This window comes from Vicugna pacos, chromosome 9, assembly GCF_048564905.1.
Source record: "Vicugna pacos chromosome 9, VicPac4, whole genome shotgun sequence".
Lineage (NCBI taxonomy): Eukaryota > Metazoa > Chordata > Mammalia > Artiodactyla > Camelidae > Vicugna > Vicugna pacos.
In genome coordinates, this window is record NC_132995.1 from 9,513,843 (window position 1) to 9,541,822 (window position 27,980).

The window sequence follows — 27,980 nt, forward strand, 5'->3', positions numbered from 1 at the left end:
ATCCGGCCCCTCCTCTCCCTTCCAGGCTGGGCATCTGGTCCAAGGCTGGAGGGGCCCTGGGTGAGTTCGGGGTCCCCAGAAGCAACTCTTGTTTCAGATCCTCTTCAGTAATAAAAGGCCTTGAAGCCACCTTTTGTCCCAAGAGCTGTCTCAGATCAGTAATAAGAGAATGCTGTGCCGTTTTACCATGTGAAAACTCAGAATGGTACCAAGATTCTGGCTTCCTCCAGTGAAGATGGCTTCAGGATGGGAAGCTGAGGACGGAACAAAGTGGGTGGGAAATTCTCTATTTTCTCTGCTTGGGTGTCTGAGTCCCTCCCTCCCTCCTCACCCCCCCTCCCTCTTTAGGGCTGAGCCTTGGAGGCACCTGGAAAGTTCTCAATGGGCAGGTCCAGGTGGGGCAGGTCCTGGCGCTGCTCTTCTCCCCTCAGTGGGGACTTCTGTGGGCTGCAGCTGTACCCAGGCATCCGGCACCAGATGTGCAGGCATCTGTGTGCCTGTATCCATATTATAATCGCAAGGATAAGCAGCGTTCCAGGCACTCTTCTGAGCGCTTTACATGAGTGTCTCAGGCTGGGTTCTCTGGAAAGCAGACACCGAGACTGAGTTAACAGTGCAAGAGGCTTGGTTGGGAGACACACCTGTGACAGCAAAGGAGAGGGGGACATAGACTGCGTGTCAACCTGATGGAGTCCCAGCCACGCAGGGAGGATCTCCAGAGCCAAGATGGCCCTCCTGTCCGTATGTCCGTGCATTGTTCATCACAGCCCCAGCTGTAAATAACCCAAATGTCCACCACCAGGTGACTGGACAAATCATGGGCCCCCTACACAGTGGAAGACCACCCAGCCACGAAACAATGAGCTCTTGATCCACGCAGCAACTTGGATGAATCTCAGATGCATGAAGCTGAGCAGAAGAGTTTGGATACGAAAGACCACATGTCACCTGATTCCATTTCTATGAACTTTCTAGAAAAAGAGGCCTCAAAATGTCCAAGAATGGGTGGCACCAGCAGGCTTCAGGAAGTGGTGTCTGGGGCTTAAAACCAGAGAGTCGGACGCCCCCTGGTGGCTCATTTTCAGAGACATAAAGTCCAGGACCCGTGGCGACCATTTTCTCCCTTTGGTGGAGAGAGCTTGGGGGTGAGAGGGTAATTAATATTCATAACAACAATAAACATTATATGTAACATGTATTTTTATATGTTATATCCATACATAATATATATACATATGCACCAACAAACCCGAAGCCATGCTGTGGGCCAGGCAGGGTTCCCACAGGAAGCAAAGTTACTATTATCCCTCCAGGGCACGAGAACAAAACGAGGAAACGGAAGGTTGGAGAGGCCACATGACTGGAGGTCGCACAGCCTGTGAGTGGGATGTGAAGTGGGATTTGAACTTGGTCTGTCTGAGTTCAAGGAAATGGAACGACGCTGCTCTGAGGGTGTGGGGGCACTGGCCGCTTGGGTCCACGAGACCCAGTCCCATCCTGTCTTGGATTTGGAGGCAGCCTTCGGTCTTCTGACAACGAACCCCTCTCCACTTGAATGACTTCACACCGGGCTTTCCGTTGAGGCCCGCAGGGCATTGGCAGTGCGTCCATGTCCTCGGGGGCCCCACGCCCTGACTGGCTTTGTGTGCCTGTGGCTGGGGGCAGTTTGCTTCATTTAATATGGTGTCTGGTGGGAGTTTCCTGCTGAGACCCTCGGGAGTGGCTTGCCCCCCCTCTCATGTGGCCTCCTGGGGCCTCCTATGTTCACTGTCCTTTGATACCTAGTTCATGTCTCATGGCCAAGGGGGTGAGGTGAGTGTGACCCACAACACAAAAGTTCACGGCTGTCTTTGGGGATCCCGTCCCTCAGAAGGCTCAAGCAGCCTTGGCAGGCCCTAAGAGCTGGGGGGCTATGCCTTTGGCAACCCCAGCTGGATGTGACCACTCTCCTCCATGACTTCAGGATTCTTACTGAACCAAACTTGGGTCTGTTGACCTATGTGGTCTCCATCATTCCATCAGAGGAGTGACAAAGCATTTGCAGCCATTTTAATATCCTAACAACCTCATGCTGGACATATGTCATAATCTCCGCTTATCAGATGAGGAAATGGAGGCTCAGGGAGGTCTAGTCATTTGCCCAAGATCACTCAGCTAGAAAGCAGTGAGCCAGGATCCCAACCCAGAGCCCGTACGCCGAAGCATTGCCAGTTTGCTCTCTGAATCAGTGTGTTCAGAGCCCTCTGCTTCCACAAGCCAGGCTGTTGGCACCTCTTACTTTGTTTATTCCTTCCCTCCTAACCTGATCGGCCAGGTGCCGATCAAACATGATTCTGGTGTCAGTTCAGACCAACCTCAATTCCATGTGTATTTTTGGAGAACTCACACTACAGAATAAAGATGTAAGGGCTAATGGCATATAATGCAGAGAAGATCAATCACTGATTCCAGACAGCAGAGTAACTGAAGCAGACAGAACAAGAAGTGAAAATAAGCTTGATATCCTCTTGGTAGAGAGAAGAGGAGTGTGGAAGTAGGAAGCCCTAGGAACACATTAAAAAGACGACCTCACCTTTGGGGTGATCAAAACCACTCCTCCACCAGACTCGCCCCCCCAAATTGGACCCCACTATTACATTTTTTAAATATATATATATATTTTGAAGTATAGTCAGTTACAATGTTGTATCAGTTTCTGGTGTACAGCACAATGCTTCTGTCATACATGAACATACGTATATTCATATTCATATTGTTTTTCAGAATAAATTCCTTCATGATATTGAATATAGTTCCATGTGCTATACAGTATGAACTTGTTGTTAATCTATTTTATATACGTATTAGTTAGTATCTGTAAATCTCGAACTCTCAGTTTATCCCTTCCCACCCCCTTCCTCCCCTGGAACCATAGGTTTGCTTTCTGTGTCTGTAAGTCTGTTTCTGTTTTGTAAATAAGTTTATCTTTTTTTTTCAGAGTCCACATATAAGTGGTATCATGATATTTTTCTTTCTCTTTCTGGTTTACTTCACTTAGAATGACAATCTCCAGGTCCATCCATGTTGCTGCAAATGGCATTATTTTATTAATTTTTTAAACATTTTTTCTTGAGTTATAGTCATTTTACAATGTTGTGCCAAATTCCAGTGTAGAGCAGAATTTTTTAGTTATACATGAACATACATATATTCATTGTCACATTTTTTTTTGCTGTGAGCTACCACAAGATCTTGTATATATTTCCCTGTGCTATACAGTATAATCTTGTTTATCTAGTCTACATTTTGAAATCCAAGTCTGTCCCTTTCCACCCCCTACCTCCTTGGAAACCACAAGTTTGTATTCTATGTCTATGAGTCTGTTTCTGTTTTGTATTTATGGTCTTTTTTTTTTTAGATTCCACATATGAGGGATCTCTTATGGCATTTTTCCTTCTCTTTCTGGCTTATTTCACTTAGAATGACATTCTCCAGGAACATCCATGTTGCTGCAAATGGCATTATGTTGTCTATTTTTATGGCTGAATAGTATTCCATTGTATAAATACACCACACCTTCTTTATCCAGTCATCTGTTGATGGACATTTAGGCTGTTTCCATGTCTTGGCTATTGTAAATAGTGCTGCTATGAACATTGGGGTGCAGGTGTCTTTTTGAAGTAGGGTTCCTTCTGGATATATGCCCAGGAACAGGATTCCTGGGTCAATTATTTTATTACTTTTTTATGGCTGAGTAGTATTCCATTGTATAAATATACCACAACTTCTTTATCCATTCATCTGTCGATGGACATCTAGGTTGTTTCCATGTCTTGGCTATTGTATACAGTGTTGCTAGGAACACTGGGGTGCATGTATATTCTTGAATTAAGGTTCCCTCTGGATGTATGCCCAGGAGTGGGACTGCTGAATCATATGGTAAGTCAACCTCTGGTCTTTAGAGGAATCTCCATATTGTTTTCCATAATGGCTGCACCAAACTACATTCCCACCAACAATGTAGGAGGGTTCCCTTTTCTCCACACCCTCTCCAGCATTTATCATTTGTGGACTTTTGAATGATGGCCATTCTGACTGGTGTGAGGTGATACCTCACTGCAGTTTTGATTTTATTTTTCTGATAATTAGCAATATTGAGCGTTTTTCAATTACCTATTGGCCATTTGTATGTCTTCATTGGATAATTGCTTGTTTAGGTCTTCTGCCCATTTTTGGATTGAGTTGTTTGCTAAAGATATATTCAGGATGTTGTTCATATCCTGTTTCAGTCCTGGATCAACCATTTTTGGGGGGAGTCCTGGTTCCTTTCAGTAGGGAATGGTATTAGAAGCCAAGATCAGTGTGTACTCATTACTACTGGGATGTCTGTTTTTTAGGACCTTTCAGTGACCAGAGCTGGGGAATATATATACAGACACACACATACATACACATATACACACCTATGCACGGACATTATATGAAAGTACACTTATGCATACATATACACATAATTATGCATATTTTCAAAATCATGAGTTTACACCAATGCTGCAAATTCCAGGTTCTCTCTTACTTTCCCCTGTTCCATTTTTGTATGTCTCTTCTTCCACAGTGAGGACACTGGCTCCCAATGACATTAACACATTCACTTATTTGCTTAATATGTTTTTTTCATTATAGTACATCTAAAATATTTCTGAATTGCTTCACCTATACCACTACAAAAAATATCCTACTAAAAAGAGTTCAGAAGTTATTTGCAGCTCCCCTGCATGTAGTCAAATAATACGTTTGCAAATTACTTGGGTTGTCCCTTCCCTGCCCTCCCTCCCTCCCTTTCCCCTCAGTATGATTTTAATGCTAATTTTAAATACAGTTAGGTTTATTTGCTTTAGTCAGCTTTTCAGTTTTATTTCTTCCTTTTCCAATTCTTATTGATTTAATTGAAATTCTTGAATCTGTAGAAGAGTAACATGATTCCAGAAGTTAAAGCTACACATAAAGATATATGCAGATAGAAATGTCCCTCCCAAAGCTCTTTCACCCTGTGGGTACCAACTTCAGTGCCTTCTGATTTATCTTCCCTATGTTTTCTTTTCTTTTCTTTTTTTTTTTTTTGGTAAAAATAAGTAGATATTTGTATGTTTTCTTATTGTCTCTTTTCCCGTTATTTTTTGTTGTCTCTTTTTTCTTAAACAACAGATAGCATACTGTAAACGCTCTTTTACTTTGCAGAATGTCTGAGAAGTGATCACATGTTAGTTCAGAGAACTTCCTCATTCTTTTTAATAGGTGCATAGTACTCCTTTGTGTAGAGGTACCATAATTTATTCAGTCCTAAATGGTTGGGCATTTAGGTAGTTTCCAATATTTCACAATAGCACAATAGTTTCCAATATTTCACAATACTTGTGCACATGTATTTTCACATTGTTGAAAGTGTTTCTTCAGGCTTACTTCCCTAGGAGTGGGATTGCTAGTTGGAAAAGTTAACACAAAATAATGTGTTGATGAGGATGTGGAGAAAAGGGAACCCTGTGCACTGTTGGTGGGAATGTAAACTGGTGCATCAACTATGGAAAATAATATGGAGGGCCCTAAAAAAATAAAAGTAGAACTACCATATGATCCAGTCGTTCTATTTCTGGGTACTTATCTGAAGAAAATAAAAACATTAACTCAAAAAGATATATTCATGTTCATTGCAGCATTATTTATAGTAGCCAAGATATGGAAACAACCTAAGTGTCCATAGATGGATGAATGAATAAAGAAAATGTGATATAAATGGAATATTATTCAGCTGTAAAAAGGAAGGAAATCTTGCCATTTGTGACAACATGAATAGACCTTGGCAGCATTACACTAAGTGAAATAAATCAGACAGAGACAGACAAGCACTGTATGATCTCATTTACATGTAGAATCTAAAAAAAATTTTTTAAATGAGCTCAAAGATATAGAGAACAGATTGGTGATTGCTAGAGGTGAGGTCTGGGGGAGGGCAAAATGGGTGAAGAGGGTCAAAAGGTACAAAATTCCAGTTCTAAAGTAAATAAGTCACAGGGAAGTAATGTACAGTATCATGACTCTAATTAATAATACTGCATTGCATATTTGAAAGTTGCTAAGAAAATTGATCTAAAAGTTCTCATCACAAGGAAAAAAATTTGCAACTACGTGTGGTGATGGATGTTAACTAGACCTATTGTGGTGATCACTTCACAATATTTGCAAATATCGATCATTAGGTTGTACACCTGAAACTAATATGATGTTACAAGTCAATTATACCTCAATTTAAAAAAAAGTAAATGCACACATAGATTGTCAGATATTGCCAAATTCTCCAGCATGGCGATTATACCATTTTGCATTCTTACCAGCAGTGTCAGAGACTGTCTGTTTCCTACACTTTCTGTCACAAACGATTGTTGCTTGTCCCACTGCTCAGAGTTCCCCAGCCAGAAGAAGTTCTGTTCTCCTCACTTTCTTGCACCTTCAAGGTCATTCTCCCCGGACTGTCTTAGCAGATGCCAATCTCCCCATCACTGATGCGGGAACATGTAGCAGCTGGGAAAGCATCTCACAACCCTGGAAGATTTTTTTAAAATGATTATGACCAAAACAAACCCCACAGTAATAATGTTCCTTGTAGAAAATACTCGTATGCAAAAAGAGAAAAATTGCATATACTCTCACCCCAGGATAGACATTTATTAACATTTTGTTATATTTTCTTTACAATGTTGTGTTACTTTCTGGTGTACAGCACAGTCATTCAGTTATACATACAGATATTCTTTTTCATACTCTTTTTCCTTGTAGGTCATTACAAGATATTGACTATAGTTCCCTGTGCTATACAGTAGGACCTTGTTGTTTATCTGTTTTATGTATAGTTGTGTGTATAAATTAATCCCAAACTACTAATTTATTCCTCTCTCCCTTTTTCCCTTTTGGTAACCATAGTTTGTTTTCTATGTCTGTGAGTTTATATTCTGTTTTGTAAATAAGTTCGCTTGTATCTTTTTTTTAGATTCCATATATAAGTGATATCATATGATAATTTGTCTTTCTCTAACCTACTTCACTTAGTGTGATAATCTCCATGTCTATCCATGTTGCTGCAAATGGCGTTATTTCATTCTTTTTATGGGTGAGTAGTATTCCATTGTGTGTATGTGTGTGTGTGTGTGTATATATATGGACATTTAGGTTGCTTCCATGTGTCAGCTATTGTAAATAGTGCTGCTGTGAACACTGTATGTTTTCGAATTAGAGTTTTCTCCAGATAGATGCCCAGGAGTGGGATTAATGAACAGAGTTCATTTTTAAAATTTTCTCTTCTTTTTCTTTCTTATTTTGAAATAATTATGGATTAGCAGGAAGTTGCAAAGATACAGTATCACTGAAAAATCTCATGTATGCTTCATTCCATTTCCTCCAATGGGTACATCTTATATAACCCTAGTGCAGAAGCAGGAATGATGTCGATATGATGTGTACATAGAATTCTATTCTAATTTATCACATAATCATGTAAACACCACTGAAATCAAGATACAGAACTATTCTATCACCACAAAGATCTCCCTGGTGCTCTTTACAGTCACACCCACCTCTCTCTTTCCTACCATCCCTAACCCCTGGCTACCACCAATTTGTTCTCCATCCCTATAATTTTGTCATGTGACCTTTTGAGAGGGGCTTCCCCCACCACTCAACTACAATGCCCTTGAGATCCAATCTAAGTAGCTACATTTCAATAGTTTATTCCTTTTGATTACCGGTAGTATTCCACATTATGAACGTACCATAGTTTATTTAATCATTCAGTTATTGGAGAATGTTTGGTTGTGTCTAGTTTTTGGCTATTACAAATAAGGCTGCCGCAAACATTCATTTACAGGTTTTTATGTGAACATAAGTTTTCATTTCTCTGGGATAAATGTCCAAGAGTGTAATTGCTGGGTCATATGGTCAGCGTCTGTTCAGTGTTCTAAAGAAACTGCCAGACTGTTTTCCAGAATGGCTCTTTCCACAGTGTATAAGACAGCCATTTTCGCTACATCCTTGTCAACATTTGGTTTTTTTTAAAACATTTTTAAACATTTTGTGGTATAATTTCTGTACAGTAAACTACATATATTTCAGATGTGCAGTTTGATGAATTTTGATAGCTGCAAACACCTATGAAACCACCACCACCAGTCAAGATACCTAACATGTCCATCACTCCCCAAGAGGTACAAATTTCAAACTCCCAATTTATCTCTTCCCACCCCTTTCCCCCCTGGTAACCGTAAGTCTGTCCTCTAAGTCTAGGAGTCTGTTTCTGTTTTGTAAATAAGTTCAATTGTCAACATTTGATATTGTCACTATTAGTATTGTTACAGTTGCTATGTCTTCTTGGTGGATTAACTCTTTTATTATTACATAATTTCCCTTTCTATGTAACTATTACAAAAAAATTTTTAGTTGTAATAAGTATGTAGAAATATTTCATCATGATCTTAATTTGCATTTCCTTATAGCTAATGATGTTGAATATCTTTTCACGAGCTTATTTGCCATTTACATATTCTTTCCAGTGAAATATCTCTTCATATCTTTTGGCCATTTTCTAATTAGATTGTTTGTTTTTTACTAGTGAGTTGTGAGATATTCATATTCTAGATACAAGTTCCTTGTCAGACATGTGGTTTGTAGGTATTTTCTCTCAGTCTTTAGCTTGTCTTTTTATATTCTTAACAGGGTCTTTTGCAGAGAAACATTTCAACATTTTGATAAATTATCACTTTTTCTGTTAGGATTGTTCTTTTGGTGTCATGTCTAAGAAAAGAACTCTTCACCAAGCCCTAAGATCATAAAGATTTTCTCCTGTTTTCTTCTAAAATTTCTATAGTTTTATGTTTTATATTTAAGTCTGTGATCCATTTTGAGTTAATTTTTATATAAAGTCTAGGTCAAGATTCATTTTTTGCTCATGGATATCTAACTGCTCAAGCACCATTTCTTGAAAAAGAGATCCTATTGAATTTTGTGAAATGTTCTTTGTGCGTCAATTGACATGATCATGTGATTTTTTTTTTCCTCATTAGCCTGTTAACATGGTGGATTACATTGATTGATTTTCAAATATTGAACCAGTCTTGGATCCTTGGAATAAACCCCACTTGATCATGGTGTATAATTCCTTTTATATATTGCTAAAGTCTGTTTGTTAATATTTTGTTAAGAATTTTTGTGTCTGAATTCATGTGGGGGTACTGGTCTATAGTCCTTCCTGCCTGCCTGCCTTTCTTCTTTCCTTCCTTTCTTCCTTCCTTCCTCTCCTCTTCCCTCTCCTCCTCCTTCCCATCTTTGCTTGGTTTTGGTATCAGGGTAATATTGGCCTCATGAAATGAATTGGGAAGTATTTCCTCCTCTTCTCTTTTCTGGAAGAGATTGTGTAAAATTGTTGCTGATTCTTTAAATAGCTGGTAGAATTCTCATGTAAAGCTTTCTGGGCTTGGAGGTTTCTCTTTTGGGAGTTTTAAAATTGCAAAATCAATTTCCTTAATTATAATAAGGCCATTCAAATGGTCTGTTTCACATTGGGTTGATGGTGGTAGTTTGTGCTTTTTGAGGAATTGCTTCCTTTCATCTTAATTGTCAAATTTATGTGCGTAGAGTGGTCTGTCCTATTTCCTTATCCTTTTGTGGTCAGCAGGGCCTGTGATGATATTCACTGTTTCTTTCCTAACATTGGTAGTTGGCGATTTTCTGATAAATTAGTAATCAGTGGTTTCTCTCTTTTGTTCTTTGTCAGTAATAGCAGGGGTTCATCAATTTTATTGATAAATTGGAAGCTTTTCGTTTCATTGATTTTCTCTATTGGACAACGTCACTGATTTCTGCTCTTTATTACTTTCTTTCTTCTTCTTGATATGGGTTGTTTATTCGTTTACTAATTTCTTGAGGTAGGAGCTTAGACTCTCTGAGACTTCCCCTCTTGTCCCGTGAAGGGTTTAGCGCTTTAATTTCTCCCACAGCACTGTTCTAGCTGCATCTCACAGCCTTTGATGTGTTGCATTTTCACTCTCTTTCAGTTCCATGTGTTTTGGTCCCCCCTTCCTTGAGACTGCCTCTTTGATCCATGGCTTATTTAGAAGTGTGCTGTTTCGTTTCCAAATGTTTGGAGAGTTTGCTGTTATCTTAGATATTTCTTTGATTCCATTGTGTCAGAGAACACTCTCTATATGGTTTTCAATTTTTTTTTTTACATTTGTTGAAGTTTGTTTTTTGGCTCACGATATGGTATATCTTGGTAAATGTTACATGAATGTTTGAAAAGAGTGTGTATTTTGTTCTTGTGGGATGGAGTGCTCTATAAATATCAATGAGATCTTGTTGGTTGATGATGGTATTGAGTTCTTCTATATTCTTGCTGATTTTCTGCCTGGGTGTCTATCAGTTGTTGATGGTGGTGCTGAAGTATCAAATCATAATTGTGGACTTACCCATTTCTCATTTCAGTTCTGTCAACTTATCCTTCACATACTTTGCAGCTCTGTTGTTTAGTGTGTACACATTTGCAGTTGCTATGTCTTCTTGGTGGATTAACTCTTTTATTATTACATAATGTCCTTTTCTGTCTCTGGTAATTTTGTTTACTCTGAAGTCCATTTTATTTGCTATTTATATAGCCATTCTTCCTTTCTTTTTTTCCTTATGATAAGATTTACTCTTAGAATTTACTCTCTTAGTAACTTTCATGCATAACATACAACAGTGTTAATTATATTTATTGTGTTGTACTTTACATCTCTGGTACTTATTGTACCACTGGAAGTTTGTTCCTTACTCCTGCTTTCTTTTGAATAAAATTTGCATGATTATTTTACTTTTTGGGGGTGGGGAGGTAATTAGGTTTATTTATTTATTTTTAGAGGGGACACTGGGGATCGAACCCAGGACCTCCTGCATGTTAAGCATGCACTCTACCACTTGAGCTACACCCTCCCCAACATTTGCATGTTATATCCCCCATCTTTTTGTTTTTTTTTTTTAATTGAAGTGCAGTCAGTTACAATGTACAGGACAATGTCCCAGTCTGCATAGACACCAGAATCCCTGGCCTGAGTTAGGCAAGTCATCACACCTGTATAACACCTCAGTGTTCTTTTTTTTTTTTATAAGACAAACATTTTTAAAAGTATTTACATTTCTTTTTTATGATTTCTTTTTTTAAGAGGCAGAGGTAATTAGTTTTATTTATTTATTTATTAAAATTTTTTTTAATGGAGGTACTGGGAATTGAACCCAGGACCTCGTGCACACTAAGCACACACTCTACCACTGAGCTGTACTCTCCCCACTAAACTCTGGTGTTCTTAACTATGAGATGGAATGATATGATCGCTTACCCTACTGTACTTTTCATTTTTCCATAGCACGTATCCCCTTCTAATATCCCACATCATTTACCTATTTATTATGTTTATTGTTTATTGTCTCTTTCCTTACCAGAGCAGAGATTTCTGTCTGTTTTGTCCCTAGCTGTCTCCCTAGAGCAGGGGCAGTAGGAGCTCAGGAAATGTGCGTTGAATGACTGAGTGAGTATATACCTTCCTCACAGGGGCTACTGTGTTACAACACATGACAGTCACAACACCTAGTGGAGATTCCCACGTATCGAGCACCGTCTCTGTGCCAGGCGGTGTTCCCAGCGCTCTCTCCCACCGTTAACTCATTTGATCCTCACAACCATCTTGCGAGGGGAGACTGTTGTTCATCCCCAGTCGGCTGGTGAGAACCTACACACACACGGGTGACCTACCTCTCCCTACAAACCGTAGCTGGGGTGTGAAGAACTTGGACAGCAGCCTCCAAAGAGGCAAAACTGGCACCATCTCCATCTCATAGCAGAGGAAAGTGACCATGAGAGAGGAGAACTGACGTGCCCAACGCCACACAGTGAGCAAGTGGAGGAGCCAGGATTTGAACCCCTCCCTGCAGTTTGGATCCAGAGCCAATTTGCTCAGCCCTTGCTTCATTGGAGCAGAAACTTGGTGACTGTCCATGACTCGAATGAGACCCAAACAGGGGTAGCAATTCGAGGCAGCTGGGCGAGCTGAGATCTCTTTCCTTGGATGCCAAGCTGCCCCTCACACCCTAAGTAGTCATTTTAGTTTTCTCAGCCTTCTCTTGAATTACATCCCACCTCCTCTATTCCAGAGCCACTTGAATTTCCTTTAAAAAGGAGAGGAATTAACTCTCATATACTGAAACTTTTTTTATGTTCTCCAGGTTTCAGCACAGATGTCCCCTCTTCCAGGAAGCCTTCCCTGCCCCTTCCTCCTAACTTGAGTTGGGCACCCTCTGGGGGCTTTCCCAGCCCAGCTCGTTTTGTGCCTCTATGACCAGGAATCTGTATCACAAGCATCATTTCAGCTTATTTAATATTTCCAGGCTGTTCACAGCAAACTCAGCACTGGGTCTGGTCCTGTCATTTTTATTTTATTGTTATAGCTGTTAACTGTTATGATCACAATTCCTGGTCCCTTTAACTCTAAACTTCTTGAATTGTCCCTCCCTGGCACCATGTCTCCCTGTCTGCTCCCTCATCCTGGCAGAATGGTGGGGAGGGAGGCTTGGGGTGAGAGGAGGCATCATTCCCAAGGGGATCCAGGGCCAAAGGGCAGGGCTTTCTTTCTCCTTTCTCACCTTGAAGGAAATCCCAGGGTTCCCAGGGCTGCTGTTCTCTGTGCAGAGGAGGGAGGAAAGTGAGCCCTGGGATGAAGGGCGGAGGTACAGCCAAAGTTCCTCCCGTGCCACCGCCCCTGTCTGTTCCGGGAGCTGCTGTCTGCTGTCGTTGAAGTCCCTGTCAGTTTGCAGCAAGCCAGAGGGGAAGAGAAGGGAGCCCTCACAGCCAGAGTGAGGACAGTGCCTGCGTGTGCAAGCTGGGGACACTGTCAGCTTGGTGCTCTGAAGTCAGGTGTCAGGACCCATGGGGTCCACTGACCTACAGCAGCCCTGCTGGGCAGGAATCCTGCTCTCAGGTGAGTGCTCTGCTCCCCTCAGATGGGGTGGGCGGTGCGGGGGGCTGTGTGTGCGTGCACACACGCACAAAAAGACACAGGTAGAGACAGAGAGAAAGACAGACAGAGACAAAAATAAACACAAATACAAAAGAGACTGACAATGGGAGACAGAGGCAGAGAGCAGAGAAAACAACATACATATGGAGAGAAAAAGGAGGGGGCGCATCAGAACTAACAATCCAGAGAGACCTAGAGAGAGACAGAGAGAGTGAAAATAGCAGTAGAAACTGCACCAGAGGGAGGGAGAGACAGAGAGGAGACAGGGAGACAGAGGATGAAGAGGCAGCAAGAAAACTGTTCAAAGACACACAGAAATAGAGACTACAAGGTCCTACGTACAGCACAGGGAGCTGTATTCAATAGCTTGTAATAACCTATCTTGTGTACATAGACCTGTGCTGTACACCAGCAACCAACACAATGTTGTAAATCAACTATACTTCAATTTAAAAAAAAAGATTCAAGGGGAATCAGGGTGGGGAGAGACAGAGACCCAGAGCTAGAGCAGAACAGAGAGGCGGGAGTGAGACAAGCAGAGGGAGGAGGCACCAGCCCTGAGTGGCCAGCTCACGCACCAGGACGGGGCATGAAGGTGAAATTTATGCTTAAAGGGCATCTGAGGCCAAATGGGAGAAACTAGAATATTTTGAAAAGAAAGGCGTTTTGGAGGCGAAGACATGATCTTGCCATGTGTGGTGTGCAGCGGTGAGGCTCAGCCTGGCTTTGCTGTGTGGTCCTGAGACTGGTTCTTCCCTCTGGCCGGAGCTGCCTGGCTGAACCTGGCAGGCTGCAGGGGCTCGTGGTCCTACCCGGGGGGGCTGACGTATCAGCCACAACGTGTGTGGGAGCTTCCTCCCGGGGGGACGGGAGGCAGGAGGGAAAGGTCCGGGTGGAGGCTTCGCACAGAGAGAACTTTCCTGTCTTGGATGGACACAGTGGAGCCCAATGCTGATGCTTCCGCTCACCTTATTTCATTTATCCTACGACAGTAACTAGGCAGGCATTACTGTTACCCCCATCTTACAAATAAGGAAACTGAGACTCAGACAGAGGACATCACTGGCCCAAACAAATAGAGAAGCTGGGATCCAGAACCCAGGGAGTCAGGTACTCAGCCTGTGGGCTTCACCTCTAACAACATTGGAGATAGGGAAATACAAGCTCAGGAAATAATACAAGAGTAATAGTAACAGTGGCAATAATAACAGTGACTGCCACTTACTGTGGACTGTCACATCTGTTGTCTCCTCAGTCCTCACTATAACCTAATGAAGTAAGTTCTGCTATTCTCCCCATTTTGCAGTTGAAGAAACTGAGGCTCACAAAGAGAAAGCCCCTTGCCCATGATAACAGAGAAAGTAAGCATCAGAGTCCATATTTGCTCTGAAATATCCTGAGTCCGAGCCCCTAACCACTGATTGAGCGGAGAATGGGGCAGTGCTTGGGCTGAAGTCAGGTCATCGGTGGGGTGGAGGCCAGCTTCTGTTAACTGGGCTGATGGGAGCGGCAGGGGGTGTCAAGGTCAGCGTCTGGGGTTGGGGCTCCCCCACCTGCTCCCACCATCTCTTTGAGTCTCCATTAAACTGTGCACAGAACAGCCAAATGGAAACTCCTTCCACCTGGTTCCCTTTTCTTGCCCCATGCAAGGGAGATCTCTGCCTGAGAGCAAGTGTGAGGAAGTACCAAGGGTTAATTTCTCCCATCAAAGTTCATGGAAGAAGTTCTCCTTTATCAGGGATTGGTTCTGTGCCCATCCCTGGACCAGAGGAATTGTAGGGTGTTGAGAACACAGTCTTTAGGAGCTGGCGGGCCAGATTCGGCTTTAACTTCTGACACTCACTGTATAGTCTTGGAAAGTGACTTCACCAATCTGAGCTGAGTTTACCTCTCTGTGGAATGGGGAGGCTGATCATGCATCTCCCACAGAGTGAGCATCATTGGAGAGAGCTCAGTGATCCTCAGGGGATCCAGTTAGAGCTTGCCAGTATTCATTACCACCCACCACGATTCTAGGAGGCAGATGATATTGTTCCCATTTTACAGCTGGGGAAATTGAGGCTCAGAGAAGATAAAAACAGGCCTCAAGCCACACAACCAGTACGTAAGTAGTGGGTAGGAGTCAGGATGCTAGGGGTGGAGTGTCATATCCATGACCTCAGACTTCCCTCCACTTATGAAGACCATAACTGGACACCCCCAACACACCTCTCCGTCCCTGAACGCCTCCTCTCTCCTCCTGCAGCCTCACTTTTGACCGTGTGGAGTCTGCCAGCCGCAGCCCAGCTCTCCCGTGGTGCCAGCCTGCTTAAGACCATCCAAAGTGAGAAGGATGTTGTTCCATCTGTGTTTGGGACTCCCCTGGTCACCTCAGACTCATGGCAGATTCAGAGATGTGGGCACAGAAAATGAGGCTGTCATTCTGATCTCTGTCTCCACACCTCAAGCACCCATCAGGGTTCTATGTCCAAAGTTCCAACTGGACAAACTTGATTGGCTCAGCCAGGGTCTGGCAATAACTGGTCTGATCAGTGGTCTTGGGGGCAGGGGTAAAGGTGTGGATTGTGGCTGTCATGGCTGTGGGTGGGGAAGGTTGGCTAAGAAGTGGGTAGGAGGAACCTAACTGTCAACCCTGCTACAAGCTTGATTTCTTTGCAGCTGATGTTGCTTGACCCGTTGTCATGTCCCAGACCCTCTGTTTTATTTGTACAGTCCCACCTAAGGGGGCTTGGAGAAGGGAAGTGAGTTGCTCAAGATCACACCTAGAATGAGAAGTAGATCCAGCGTTTGAGCCCAGTCATTGAGCTCCAGGGTGTCTGCATACAGTTCCAACCCCTCCCTGCTCCTCTGGGTCCCTCTGTGACTATGTCTTCCTGGGTCTTCCCTTATCATTTCTCTGCCTCTGTCTCCCTCCCCCCTCCCCGTAGAACCACTGGCCAAGCCCACCATTTCAGTCAGCCAAGGAACTGCCATAGAGCAGAGGGAAATGGTGACCTTCTACTGTGACACCAAGGACGTCAACATTACCATCCACTGGGTCTCCAACAGTCTTCCCCTGGTGTTCCACGAGCGCATGTGGCTGTCCACGGATCGCAAGAACCTCACCATCCTCACTGTCCAGCGCGAGGATGCTGGGACTTACCAATGTGAAGTTTGGGGTGTCCTCCAGGCCCAGAGCAGTGACCCCACCTTCTTGGCCGTGAACTGTAAGTCCTTCTCCATTCTCCCCAGCCCCTCACTGATAGCCACTTCCTTGGTGATCTCATTCAGTCTCACAGATTTCAATACCATCCAAACGTGGGCTTGTCCACCCCTGAACTCCAGGCGCATACCTGTGCGGCGTCTTCTCCTTGGATTCTACTGGAACATCCAACTTGACATCCCTAAAACTGAGCTCTTTAACTTTCAGATGTTTGATCCAAAATATTGCCTGGGTAGGGGTGAGGAAAGAGCATTTGCTGGAATGCTTAGCTGTGTCTTCCCATCTACCCAGGGAAGACATTTAATCACCACCAGACTCTTGCGTCTTCTCTGTAATGGTCCCAGAGTTTGGGTGGGGAGAAAAGTTAGTATTTGTTGACTTCCCAGGTTCACCCTAAGAGAGCTGTTACTGAAGCTGTTGTTCCTGCTACCACTGTTCTTGTCCCCTCAGATGGTCCTGACCCCGTCAAAATCAAGCTGAAGTCTGGTGTGGCCAACAGGGAGGTGGTTGAGGTGATAGAAGGCTCCAACGCGACCTTCTCGGTGGAGACTCAGTCTCACCCACACCCCACCTATTTATGGTTTCTCCCCAATGACTCTCTGCCCATCAGGAGCTTGTTCCACACCATGAGCACACTCACCATCCATGCCATGTCCAGGGAACACGAGGGCACATACAGGTGCCTGGTGTCCAACAGTGCCACCAACCTGTCCCGCATGGGGGTTCTGAACGTCCGAGTCCTGGGTAAGTCTCTTTCCCCTGTTCCTCTCCTTTGTTTCTCCGAGAATCAGAGCTACGCTGATATCCTACAGTTTGAGGAGGCCAGTGGAGTGGGGAGTTCCCATGTGGAGGGTGGCAGATCATGGTTCTGAGCACAGGGGAGGACCTGGGTCCTGGCGTGGCACGTCTTCCACAAGGATTTGCTGGCTCTCAGTGGAGTGTCTATAATGTGATTCTCTGGAAGTGGAGGAGGTGAATCTCTATACATACAAACAGTAACACCACACTCACACATCCCATCCTCACCTAGAGACACACACACAGGTGACAATCACACAGGAACAGCACACTCACGCATGTGCACTGCAGACACACACACAACTCACAAACATGTGCACACAACATATGACAGCACAGAATACAACACAAACTCACACAAGACACATATCACATGCACACAACAGATACACACAATACGTGCAGCACACAGTACCTAACACAAACACACAACACATACACACAAACCTACACCATGTACACACAATACACACACACATACGCATAGCACATAAACAGTACGCAGGACATACACACAAAACACAGACACACATATCTCATGAATGCAACAAACAAGACCACAGACATGCAACATATCCTCCCATAAAAACATATACACACAAAACATAATATGTACAAAATAGACACACACAACACGGATACTCAACATCCTCACATACAACACAGAAAATGTGCTATGTATTCAACACCTCAACATGTGCACAATGACACAGAACACACACACAATGCATAAGCATACTACACGCCCAATACAGTGATATACACGCACAGTAAAACACATGCACATGACACACACACTACCACAGACACCAGCGTACTCAGCTACAGAAAATACATACACACACAATACACACTTGCTCCCAAAGTACCTGTGTTCACCACCCATACCTCATGGTCACAAAACATATACACACAACACACACAGATACAGCAGACACAAAACACACCCAAATACCACACGCTCTCCATACACACAAAATTCATAACACATTCACGTAATTGTCACACAAGACACACTCATACACAAAGGACTTAGATTTACCACCCTCACAGTACATTCAGATGCTAAGTGCACACGCACACACACACCCCTGGAAAATCCTGTAGGTTCCATATGTGCAGAAGACTGATGAAGGTCCCTGGGTCCCCTCCTTGTGTCTCTGTGTGTTCCCAGAAAGACTGACCAAGCCTTGCATCACGCCCTCAAACCTGAGTCCCGTGGAGAACACCAGCCTGGTGGCCCTGACCTGTCAGACCACCCACAAGCAGGTCGGAGCCCAGTGGTTCCTAGGGGGTCAGCTCCTCTGGCCCAGCGAGCACCTGGTGCTGTCAGCTGACAACAGGACCCTGACCATCCACAGCCTCCGGCGAGACGACACGGGGCCCTATGAGTGTGAGATCTGGAACTGGGGCTGCCGGGCACGGAGTGACCCCCTCTGGCTGAACATTAGCTGTGAGTCACCAGCAGCCTGGACCTTCTCCCCTTCCCTTCCTCCTTCCCTCGCTTGAAGCTCTTTCTTCCATCCATTCACTCCATAATTATTGAATTCCTGCTCTGGGCCAGGAATGCTGGGCACCAGACAAGACAGCGCACCTGCCCTCGTGGAGCTTACATTCTAGTGAGGCAGACAGACCATAAACAGTGAAGCAGGGGAGATACGTGGAGTGTCAGATGGGGCTGGAGGCAGCGAGAAGGACAGTCCAGGCTGGGAGGTTGGGAAGGTGTTGCAGTCCTGGCTGGGGCGGTCAGAGGTGGCCTCCTGGAGGAGGTGGTGTTTGTGCTGAAGGACCTGGGAGGGAGCCGTGCAGGTGGCCAAGGGAAGAGAGTTCCAGGGGAGGAAACAGCACATGAGGTGGGACTGTGCTTGGCATGTCAGAGGAATCCAAGGAGACCAAGGTGACTGGAGAGGTGAATTATGGGGAGAGTAGAACAGAAGAGGTCGAGAGGGTGGGAGTGGACCACACAGTGTCCTGTGGGCCATGGTGAGGACACTGGGAGCCACAGAAGGCTCTGAGCAGAGGAAAGAGAGAATTAGACTTAGGTTTTCAGTGTCTCTCTGGCCTTTGTCTATGGAGTGGAAGCAGGGGAGAGAGAGGAATTTATAGAAAGAGTTTTATTTGTTTGGGTCCATGGAGAGGCAGACCTCACAATGGGATTAAATGAGATTATACCTGCAAGGATTTTATTAAGGGAATACTCCTGTGCAGAAAAAGTAGGGAGAGAGCCTTGAAAGGCAGGGAGAGCCATCAGACTGAGATGTAAGTCTGACTTGGAGTGAGGGAGAAAGGGAGAGAGGGTTGGGCGGGCGTGTGCAGAACACCATGGAGTCTAAGGAACATCAAGTCTGTCAGGGAGCCCATGCCTCCCAGGAGGGGATCTCCCTTAGTTTCTCCAGCACACTCCGGTATTGGCAGGGTGCAGCGTGTGAGAAGGTTAAGGATGCGTTTTCGGGTCCTGCAGCCCTGCCCTTGGTCAGTTACACTCTTATCACTGGAGGTCTTTGAGGCGCCCTCTGGTGGTGGTGATCACAATTACCCATCAAGAGATGATGGAGTTGAGCCAGAGTGGCAGCTAGGGGTGAAGAGATGGGGTCGGGTGATGAGATGGGGTCGGGCCGTAAATACATTTTAAATATCAGATTCACAGGATTTGCTTCTAATTGGCATGAAGCCAAAGAGAAATGGGAATGGAACAGGGTGGAATAGGACATCTTGCCAGTGGAGGATGGGTGCATAATGTTTGGCTCTGCATGCAGATGGCCCTGATCGAGTGGATATCACCAGGGGGTCAGCGTCCCAGGTGGTCAACATCATCAAGGCGGAGCTCAACTCCAGCCTGACCCTGCAGTGTCGGGCTGACTCCCAGCCGGATGCTGAGTTTCACTGGACCTCTGCACACTCCACCACTGTGTGTACGGGCGAGCAGCTGATAATCGAGGCCCTGACCTGGGAGCACCACGGGATCTACAACTGCACGGCTTTTAACTCTCTGACCCACCTGGCCCGCTCCACCTCAGTCCTGATCAGAGTGATAGGTGAGTCCTTCTGGTGCACCTTCTCCTTGGGGCCAAGTGACTTTTCCTAATGCTGGCCTCAGCCATCTAGTCTTCCCTTACCATGGGCTGGGGTGTGGCAATGACAGTCCCGCATGGACAGGTTCCTAATCCGGAGCTGTTGAATCCCAACTGCTCACACTCAGGCGCTAGAATCTCTATTTCCTAACTGTGCGCCCTGGCACACTCCAGGCTGCTGTGAGCCTCAGTTTTCCTACCCATAAATGGGGTTTGTGATGCCTACCTTTCAGTTTAGAAGTACAATGAGTCAGGGAGATAACCAATGAGAGAAGGGGTGAGCTGATAAGGAAAGTCAGGAATTATATTATTCACAACCTGGATGTGACTGGCAGCGAACTATTGTGTTTCTGTCTTGAGTCCTTGAGGGGGCAATACAGTGTTGCTGTTAGCCAGTCACTGTTCACGTTCTGGCTCCAGTGCTGTGTGACTTTGGGCATGCTGCTTAACCTCTCTGGGTCTCAATTGCTTGTCTGTAAAACAAACATAACAATTGTGTTTATATTATAGGGTTGTTGGAGATTAACATTTGAAAAGTTATTATGTCAGTACCTGGCATATTACGTTTGTTAAATAAAATTATTCTTTATTGAGTCTGTGCTACACCCTAAAGCAAGCCTTTCCACATATACTATCAACAGACATTTCTTGGATACTCTTGGCCAGCCAGCTCTGAGGCAGGCCTATTGGTGTCTCCATCATATGGGAGAGATTGAGATGCAGAGACTCAAGCCCCGTGACTAGGGTTTAAAACCAGGCTGGCCATCTCAAGAGCAGTGTTCTTAGTTGTCCACAAAGTAGATGATCTCATTTAGCTTTCTAAATTATCTCACTGAATCTTCAGAACAACCCTCTGGTCTTGTTGTGACCATTTGATGGAGAGAAACAGAGGCTCGGAGGAGGAAGTAGTGAGTTCAGGTAATGTTCACAGGATGTTGTAGGATTTAAATGAGATCACGTATGAAGGGCTCCTGGAGCTTAGAGATTGGTAGATGGCAGCTTCTATCATCATCATCGCCTTTTATAAAGCACCTACTAAGTGTCAGGCACCATGCTGGTTCTTTTACATGTGATCCCATTTAATCTTCTCAAAAGATTATGGATTACTATGCTTATTTGACAAATAAAGAAATAGATACTCCGAGAATAAGAACTCCTAAGGCATCCAGGAAGCCCCTTTCTGCCCGTCCAAAGCAGAGCCCTTTCCTCCTACCCCTGACCCTCGTGTGGCTGCCTTCCCAATTCCTGTGGCTGGACTTCACCCCTTCAAGAAAGGTTTTGGGCAGAAGTGGGATGGGTAAGCAGTCGGCCAGTGTTCATCACAACAGCTGCTATTTATTGATCAATCAGCTGCTGGGTGCCCGGCATTAACACTCATGGCCTCATGTCACCTTGGCAACATACCTGTGCAGTAGGTACCACTTACTGCACTTTGCAGGTGAAGAAATGAGACTCAGATAGACAAGTCACTGTCCACGTTCACAGGGCCTCAGGAAGTCTAGGGTGACTCACTTGTGGGAAAGTTAGGTTTCTGGTTGCCAAAGCCCTTTCCTCTGAAGGCCGCTTTTGATCCGTCATCCTAATCAGTGTCATAATCACACCAATGCTGACTGATCACTTTCCATGGTTCTAAATACTTTACCTACATTAAACATATTGAACATTACATATATTGGATATGAATACATATATGTTTAATCTTTCCAGCAACCATGTGAAGTAGGCTTCATATTACCTCTTTTTACAGAAGAGACAGCTGAAACACAGAGAGGTTATATTGCATGGCCAAGGTCACACAGCTGAGATGTGAACTTAGGCCATTTGACTCCAGAAATCATGTTATTACTACCATGAACTTCTCTCTCCCAGTGACTGGAAGACAAGCACTCGTCAAATGACAGTGGAAATAAAGCTACAATCTTGGGAATGGGCTGGGGACAGGGATGAGAATGTGTCAGGCCCAGGCCCTGATTCTCTCTCCTTGCCCAGGTCCCCAGTCGTCCCTGTCTGCAGGGGCCATCACTGGTATTGCCATCGGGATCCTGGCTGTCATTGCCCTGCTCACAGGGCTGGGCTGTTTCCTCTACATCAGAAATGCCACAAGGTAAAGCTGGGAATGGGATGGGGGTGCTGGCCTGCAGGGGACCTCCCTGGCAGGAGTGTTACTGACCATGGTGCTGAGCTGTATCCATGGCAGGCGGGGAAGTCAGAGGGTTTGGGACATTGCCCAAAAATGGACATGGGATACTGACAAGGACTAGAAGCATAGAAGAATAAGGGTCTTGGAGTTTCAGGTCCTCAAGGGAAGCAGCAGAGGACTCCATCCATGAGGCCGTGACATCTATCTCTGAAAAGGATCAGCCTGCAGAGCCCGGATGCAGTAAGTGACTCCACAGCTGATGCCCAGAGCAGCAATGAGATGTGGAGAAGAGACTGGTGCTAGGGCCCAGGCCTCTGCTCCAGCTTTGCCCCTAGGTCTCTATGATATCATGGGCAAACCCTGTACTCTCAGAACCTCCATGTCCGCATCTGGAAAATGGACGAGGTTGGGATCAAGAACTCTGAGGAGTTTGCCTGTTCTAACAACCGTAACACAAATAGGGCAACGTGCTGCCGTTCTCTTCTTCCTCACTTTCAGAAAGCTTTGTTAATTGATTACTGTAGACAGAATCAATCACAACACTCCTCCCTGTAAGTTCAAAACCAGCCTCACAGTCTCAACAGAGAGCCTCAGGCACCCTCTACTGATGGAGGGGAGTTGATCAAAGGCAAAATGTAACATCTTTGCCATGTCTGGCCTAAGATTCTGGTATGATTGGCCTTATGAAATGGAAGTTCTCTAGAGACTTGCTCAATCCAGTTCAATTTTACAGAGAAAAAACCAGGACCAGGATGGATATGTGATAAATCCAGGCTACAGAGGACCCTGGCCTAACTGGGGCTAGGACTTGGGGCTAACTCAGATCTTGATTTCCAGGACACTCCTAGGTCAAGATCACTGGAGATGTGATGGGGAGTCCTAGGGAGAAAGGAAGGAAGGTTTCTGCCCCACCCTTCCTGGGGATAGATGTGACCTGGACAAATAGCCCCTTCCCCCTATCCCCTCCTAACTCCAGCCCTTGGCTGGTGTTCACTTTCTCTAGGCTGGCCAATATATGCCAATGTACCGGACAGTCAAGGACAGGTCCAACTCAAAAAGGTAGGTAATGCTCCAAAGGGACCATCTCTGCTCCCCTGACTGTCTGGCCCTCCTCCAGCCCAGCAGGGCTGTTTCAGTCCCATCTCTTGGGCTTAAGGGTTCAGGCATGTTCTCTTGAGGATGCCCAGTGGCAGCCTGGGTCTCTCTGCCTCTCCTCCCCTGATTTCTCTGGGGATCTCAAGACCTTCTGTGGCTTTTTCATCTCTTCTCCTTGTCTTCTTGCTCTTACCTGGAGACCCCCAGGGAATCAGAAGGAATGTAACTGTTTCTGAGGCCTAAGCGTTTTCCAAGAATTTCCAGGGGTGGCCTTCATCCCAAGACCCATGATCTCTTCACTACTTTCTTTTCCCCCAGATGCTGCCACTAGACCCTCCTGAGCAGTTCTATGAGGTAGGTTGGCCCTGCTTGATTTTATTAAAGAAGCTTCAAGATAATACATGTTACATAGAGTCTGAGAAACTGTCCTGTCTAGATCTTTCATTGAGCATTGGAGGGTCAAGAATGGGGGAGAAAGTGGCCCAAGGTCTCACAGGGAGGATCAGATTCTAGGCTCCTGTACTGAGCCGCTTCTAATTCCAGGGCTTGGAATTGTATTGCAAGTGAGGTGGCATTGGCCTAGAACATGCTGGGTTGCAAAAGACGTTTTAAAGTGGTGGTTGCAGAGGTATCCAGGTGAAAAGGAAAAGTTCTGGGCCAGAGGCAGGGCCTTGGGTCCTAAATCTACTTCTGCTTCTGATACTTCGTAAGAACCTGGTTAAACCTCTTCCTCTCTGGATCCCTGAAGAATGTAAGCTGACTTTCTAGATGCTGTGATTCTAAGGCAGTCTCTGCCTGAGGGCTCTAACTCATCTTTGTTCACTTGCAGAAGGAATCACTTTCAGCAATGCCTGAGCGCTATTCTGATGGCCCCAGGAAGCCATCACCCAAGCTTGCGTTGCATTCATTGGTCCCAGCACTACCAAGAGAAAACATGGAGTCAAACTATGAAGTATGGACAGATGCAGAGCTGTCACCAGTCTGCCTTTTCCTCCTTGCTGAAGAGTCTGTAGGATAAACTATCAAGAGATTTCCTTTCAAAAATCTTTTCGATTCCATTCCACCTGTTTCCATCCTATCACTTTCTGGTTCATTTCATTCCATTCCCTCCAGTCCACTCCATTTTACTCCATTCCACAAGTCCATCACATTTATTTTCACTCCACCTATCTATTTCCTTTCTATTCATTTAATTTCATCTTCACTTTATCCCAACCATTTCTTCTCCATCCAGTTTAGTTTTTTTTCCATTCCATCCCACTCCATTTCTTTCCATAGAATTACTTTTGTTTCCTTTCCATTCCTTTAATTCCTCTTATTTCTTCCTGTTCCATTCCTGGCCATCACTTCCCATCCACTCCACTCAATGCCATCCCTTTGCATTCAGTCCCACTTCACTCTGTTTCCTTGTGTTTCATTCATTTCTTTCTTCTTTCATTCATTTCCATAGTTCCCACTTCTTCCTATTACATTTTATATATTTTTAATGTTTCCTTTTAATCCTACCCTATTCATTTCTTCCATAGTCCATTACCATCTATTTCATTCCTGTCTACTCCACTTCCATCCCATCAATTTATTTCATTTCCATTCTTTTCCTTCCTGTCCCATTTCATTCCTGTTCTTTCCATCCACATATTTAATCCATTCCATTCATTCTATTTCTTACCATTCCACCCCTTCTAGTCAATGTCCCTATTCACATTCATGCCCATTTGATTAGCTTTCATTTCATTCCACTGCATTCCATTTCTTCTCATTCTGTGCATTTCTTTTACATTCACTTCATTTTCTTTCTGTTTCCTCCCTTCTTTTCTCTTCATTTCCTCTTCCTCATCCTTTCCCTTTCCATTCAATTCTGTTTCATTGTTTTCTATTCCTTTCATTCCATTCTCTTCCCTTCTGTTCCTCTTTAACCCACCCCACTCCATTGTATCCCATTCCATTCTACTCCATTATTCATTGGATGAACCACTCTCACAAGATGCGAATGTCTGTGTCTTAGGGATTTTTAAGAACTGAGACAAACACTTCAAAAGCAGTTCAGATAAAGTGGGGATTAATTGAGAGAACACTGGGGAATCTCAGATAACTCAGTTTTAGAAATTACTTGTGGGCCTCATGGGGACTAGAATGTTATCAGGAAGCTTCCTTCTCTTCTGTGGTTGCTCGTTTTTTCTGATCATGAATTCATTCCATTCTCCTCAGTTCGCATGGAATTCCTATGTAAGTTCCCTGGTCACTACTCCTCTATAACTTCTGATTATATATGACAGTGCCCTCTACTAATGTTTAAAAGTTTCTAGATTCACATTCTCCAGAGGAGAATCACACTTGCTCAGGCCATTGTATGGATTGTGCTGGTATCTGTCAGCTCTCCAATTACCTATGAACTGGTACAAAGATAGCTCCCAGGTCCCTCTCTTCATCAGCGTCAAGGGAAAGGAGTCACATATGTTCCCTTTTATCAGTAGAGCAAAAGCTCTTCCTGGAAATCTCACCCAGTACACTTCCTCTTGTATCTCTTTGGGTCGGAGTGCAGTCACATGGTTTTTCTTGTTGCAAGGAAGGCTGAGAAAGTGAGGTGTTGTCCTTCCCAGTCTCTTCAGTAGAAGCAGACAAGAGAGAAGATATGAGGATGAGTGTGAGGCCAGCCACCTGAGCATCCATTATATCCTGAAGAGATGAGAAGGAGCAAACAATGCAAAGGGTCTGGAGTAGAACATTCTGAGTTGAGAGGCATCAAATGAAAAGGTCCTGAAGTGAATGTATTTGTTATCTGTTACTGCATAATGAAGTACCACAAACTTAGCAGCTTAATACAACACACATTTTTTATCTCAGTTTTTGGGGTCAGGAGTCCAGGCACTGCTCAGATGAGTCTTCTGCAAATAAAGGTGTTGGCCAAGTCTCAGGTCTCATCTGAGGCTCGACTGGGGAAGGCTCCACTTCCAAGCTCACATAGTTATTGGCAACATTCAGTTACTTTCAGGCTGTCATAATGAGGGCCTCTGTTTCTTGCCATCAGTTGGAGGCTTCACTCAGTCCTTTGCCATGTAGCCCCCTCCCTAGGTAGCTCATGTATTTCATCTTGCTACTTCAAAGCCAAGCCAGATCTTATGCCCTGATCTTATGTAGCAGAATCACATATGTCTTGTCCCCTCTGCCATATTCTAATAGTTGGATGCAAGTCACAGATCTTACCCTCAAATGGAGGATTACATAAGGGCAAGAATAGCAGGAGGTGAGGATTATAAGGGTCACCTTACCGTCTGCCCTCCGCAGTGGAGAAGTACATGGGCCATTCCAGGAACAGCGAGGTGCCAGTGTGGCTGAAGTACAGTGAGAAAGGAGGAAGACCTTTGGAATTTTCAAGGATGTGAAAGGAGAATGCCAGAGTGTTTGGGCCCCTTCAGCAAGTTGACCAGGAAGGCTCACCTAGAAATGGAACTCACTTTTTCTCTTTGTTTAATAGGTGCTTGTGAATCCAGAGCACAACATTTACTGCCAAATGAATTCCTCCACCTAACAGAAGCAGAGATCCTTTCTCCAGAAATCCTAGAGAAACCATGCTCAATCATATATTCAATGACATTTACTGTGTACATATTATGTCTCAGACATTGTCTTTGTAGACCATATGATGTTCTGTTTCAATGTGTTTTTCAGGCTCTGGACCCTAGCTCCCACCAAATCTTAGGCTTTTGACTCATGTTTCTTTTTTCCCCCATACTCACTGCTACACTATTTTATTTTAAAATGTGCCACAGTGAATGGATGTATCCATATTGGTTTTTAGAAATGTACTATATATATATTGTGTGTGTGTGTATATACACACACACACACACACACACAAAGTATATATGTCATTGGTTAAAGAACTGTCCAAAAGAAGAAATAATTACCAGAAAGTTAATGTAGTGGGGAGGAAGGATATAGCTCAATGGTAGATCATGTGCTTAGCATGCATAAAGCCCTGGGTTCAATCCCCAGTACCTCCACTAAAATAAAATTTAAAAAACAATTTAAAAAACTGAATTACCTCCTCCCTCAAGAAAGAAAGAAAGTTAATGTAGGTGTTTATACTTCATTTGACAATTACAACTTATTTGAACTGAGGTTTCAGTTTCCTAGTAATGACTGATAATAACAGTGACTGGCAATTATAGTGACCAAATAGAGAACTGTAAATTTCATTGTTGTGCCTTTGGTCAAAATTTTCAATGATGGAAAATCTTCACCAAAATTCTGTGCTTTAGTTAACCTAAAAACTGATTATCCTTTCCTGCAGAAATTTAATGGAACCCTAAAGCACAAATTTACTAACAATTATTCCTATAATGGGATATATATTCAGAAGGAATAAATATCTGTAAGTCTTACCAAAAAACTATTCTGAGAGCGCAAGAAGTATAATCATAATAATAAATAATGAATAATAAATCATTCACATAGAAGGGTCTCTTGTTTAGATGCCACTGCAGATTGACTATGCTAAACAGAAAGGCAGCACCTCATTTCTTACTCTTGTAAAGGAGGAAAAGCCTTTTAAAAAAAACCTCTTTGAAGAAGTTTCAGTAGCTATGTTCAGTTGACTAATGTTT

General features: G+C 44.1%; 1 protein-coding gene across 1 annotated transcript; it reads left to right on the forward strand.

The window, feature by feature from the left end:
* Nucleotides 1-12,976: 12,976 nt before the first annotated feature.
* On the forward strand, nucleotides 12,977-26,902 carry CEACAM20 (CEA cell adhesion molecule 20). Its single transcript, XM_072968769.1, has 12 exons — nucleotides 12,977-13,028; nucleotides 15,313-15,390; nucleotides 15,995-16,273; nucleotides 16,720-17,013; nucleotides 18,242-18,520; nucleotides 19,824-20,102; nucleotides 22,128-22,242; nucleotides 22,433-22,518; nucleotides 23,282-23,337; nucleotides 23,692-23,727; nucleotides 24,203-24,325; nucleotides 26,849-26,902. The coding sequence occupies exons 1-12, from the start codon at nucleotides 12,977-12,979 to the stop codon at nucleotides 26,900-26,902; spliced, it is 1,731 nt and encodes a 576-aa protein (XP_072824870.1).
* The last annotated feature ends 1,078 nt before the right edge of the window (nucleotides 26,903-27,980 follow it).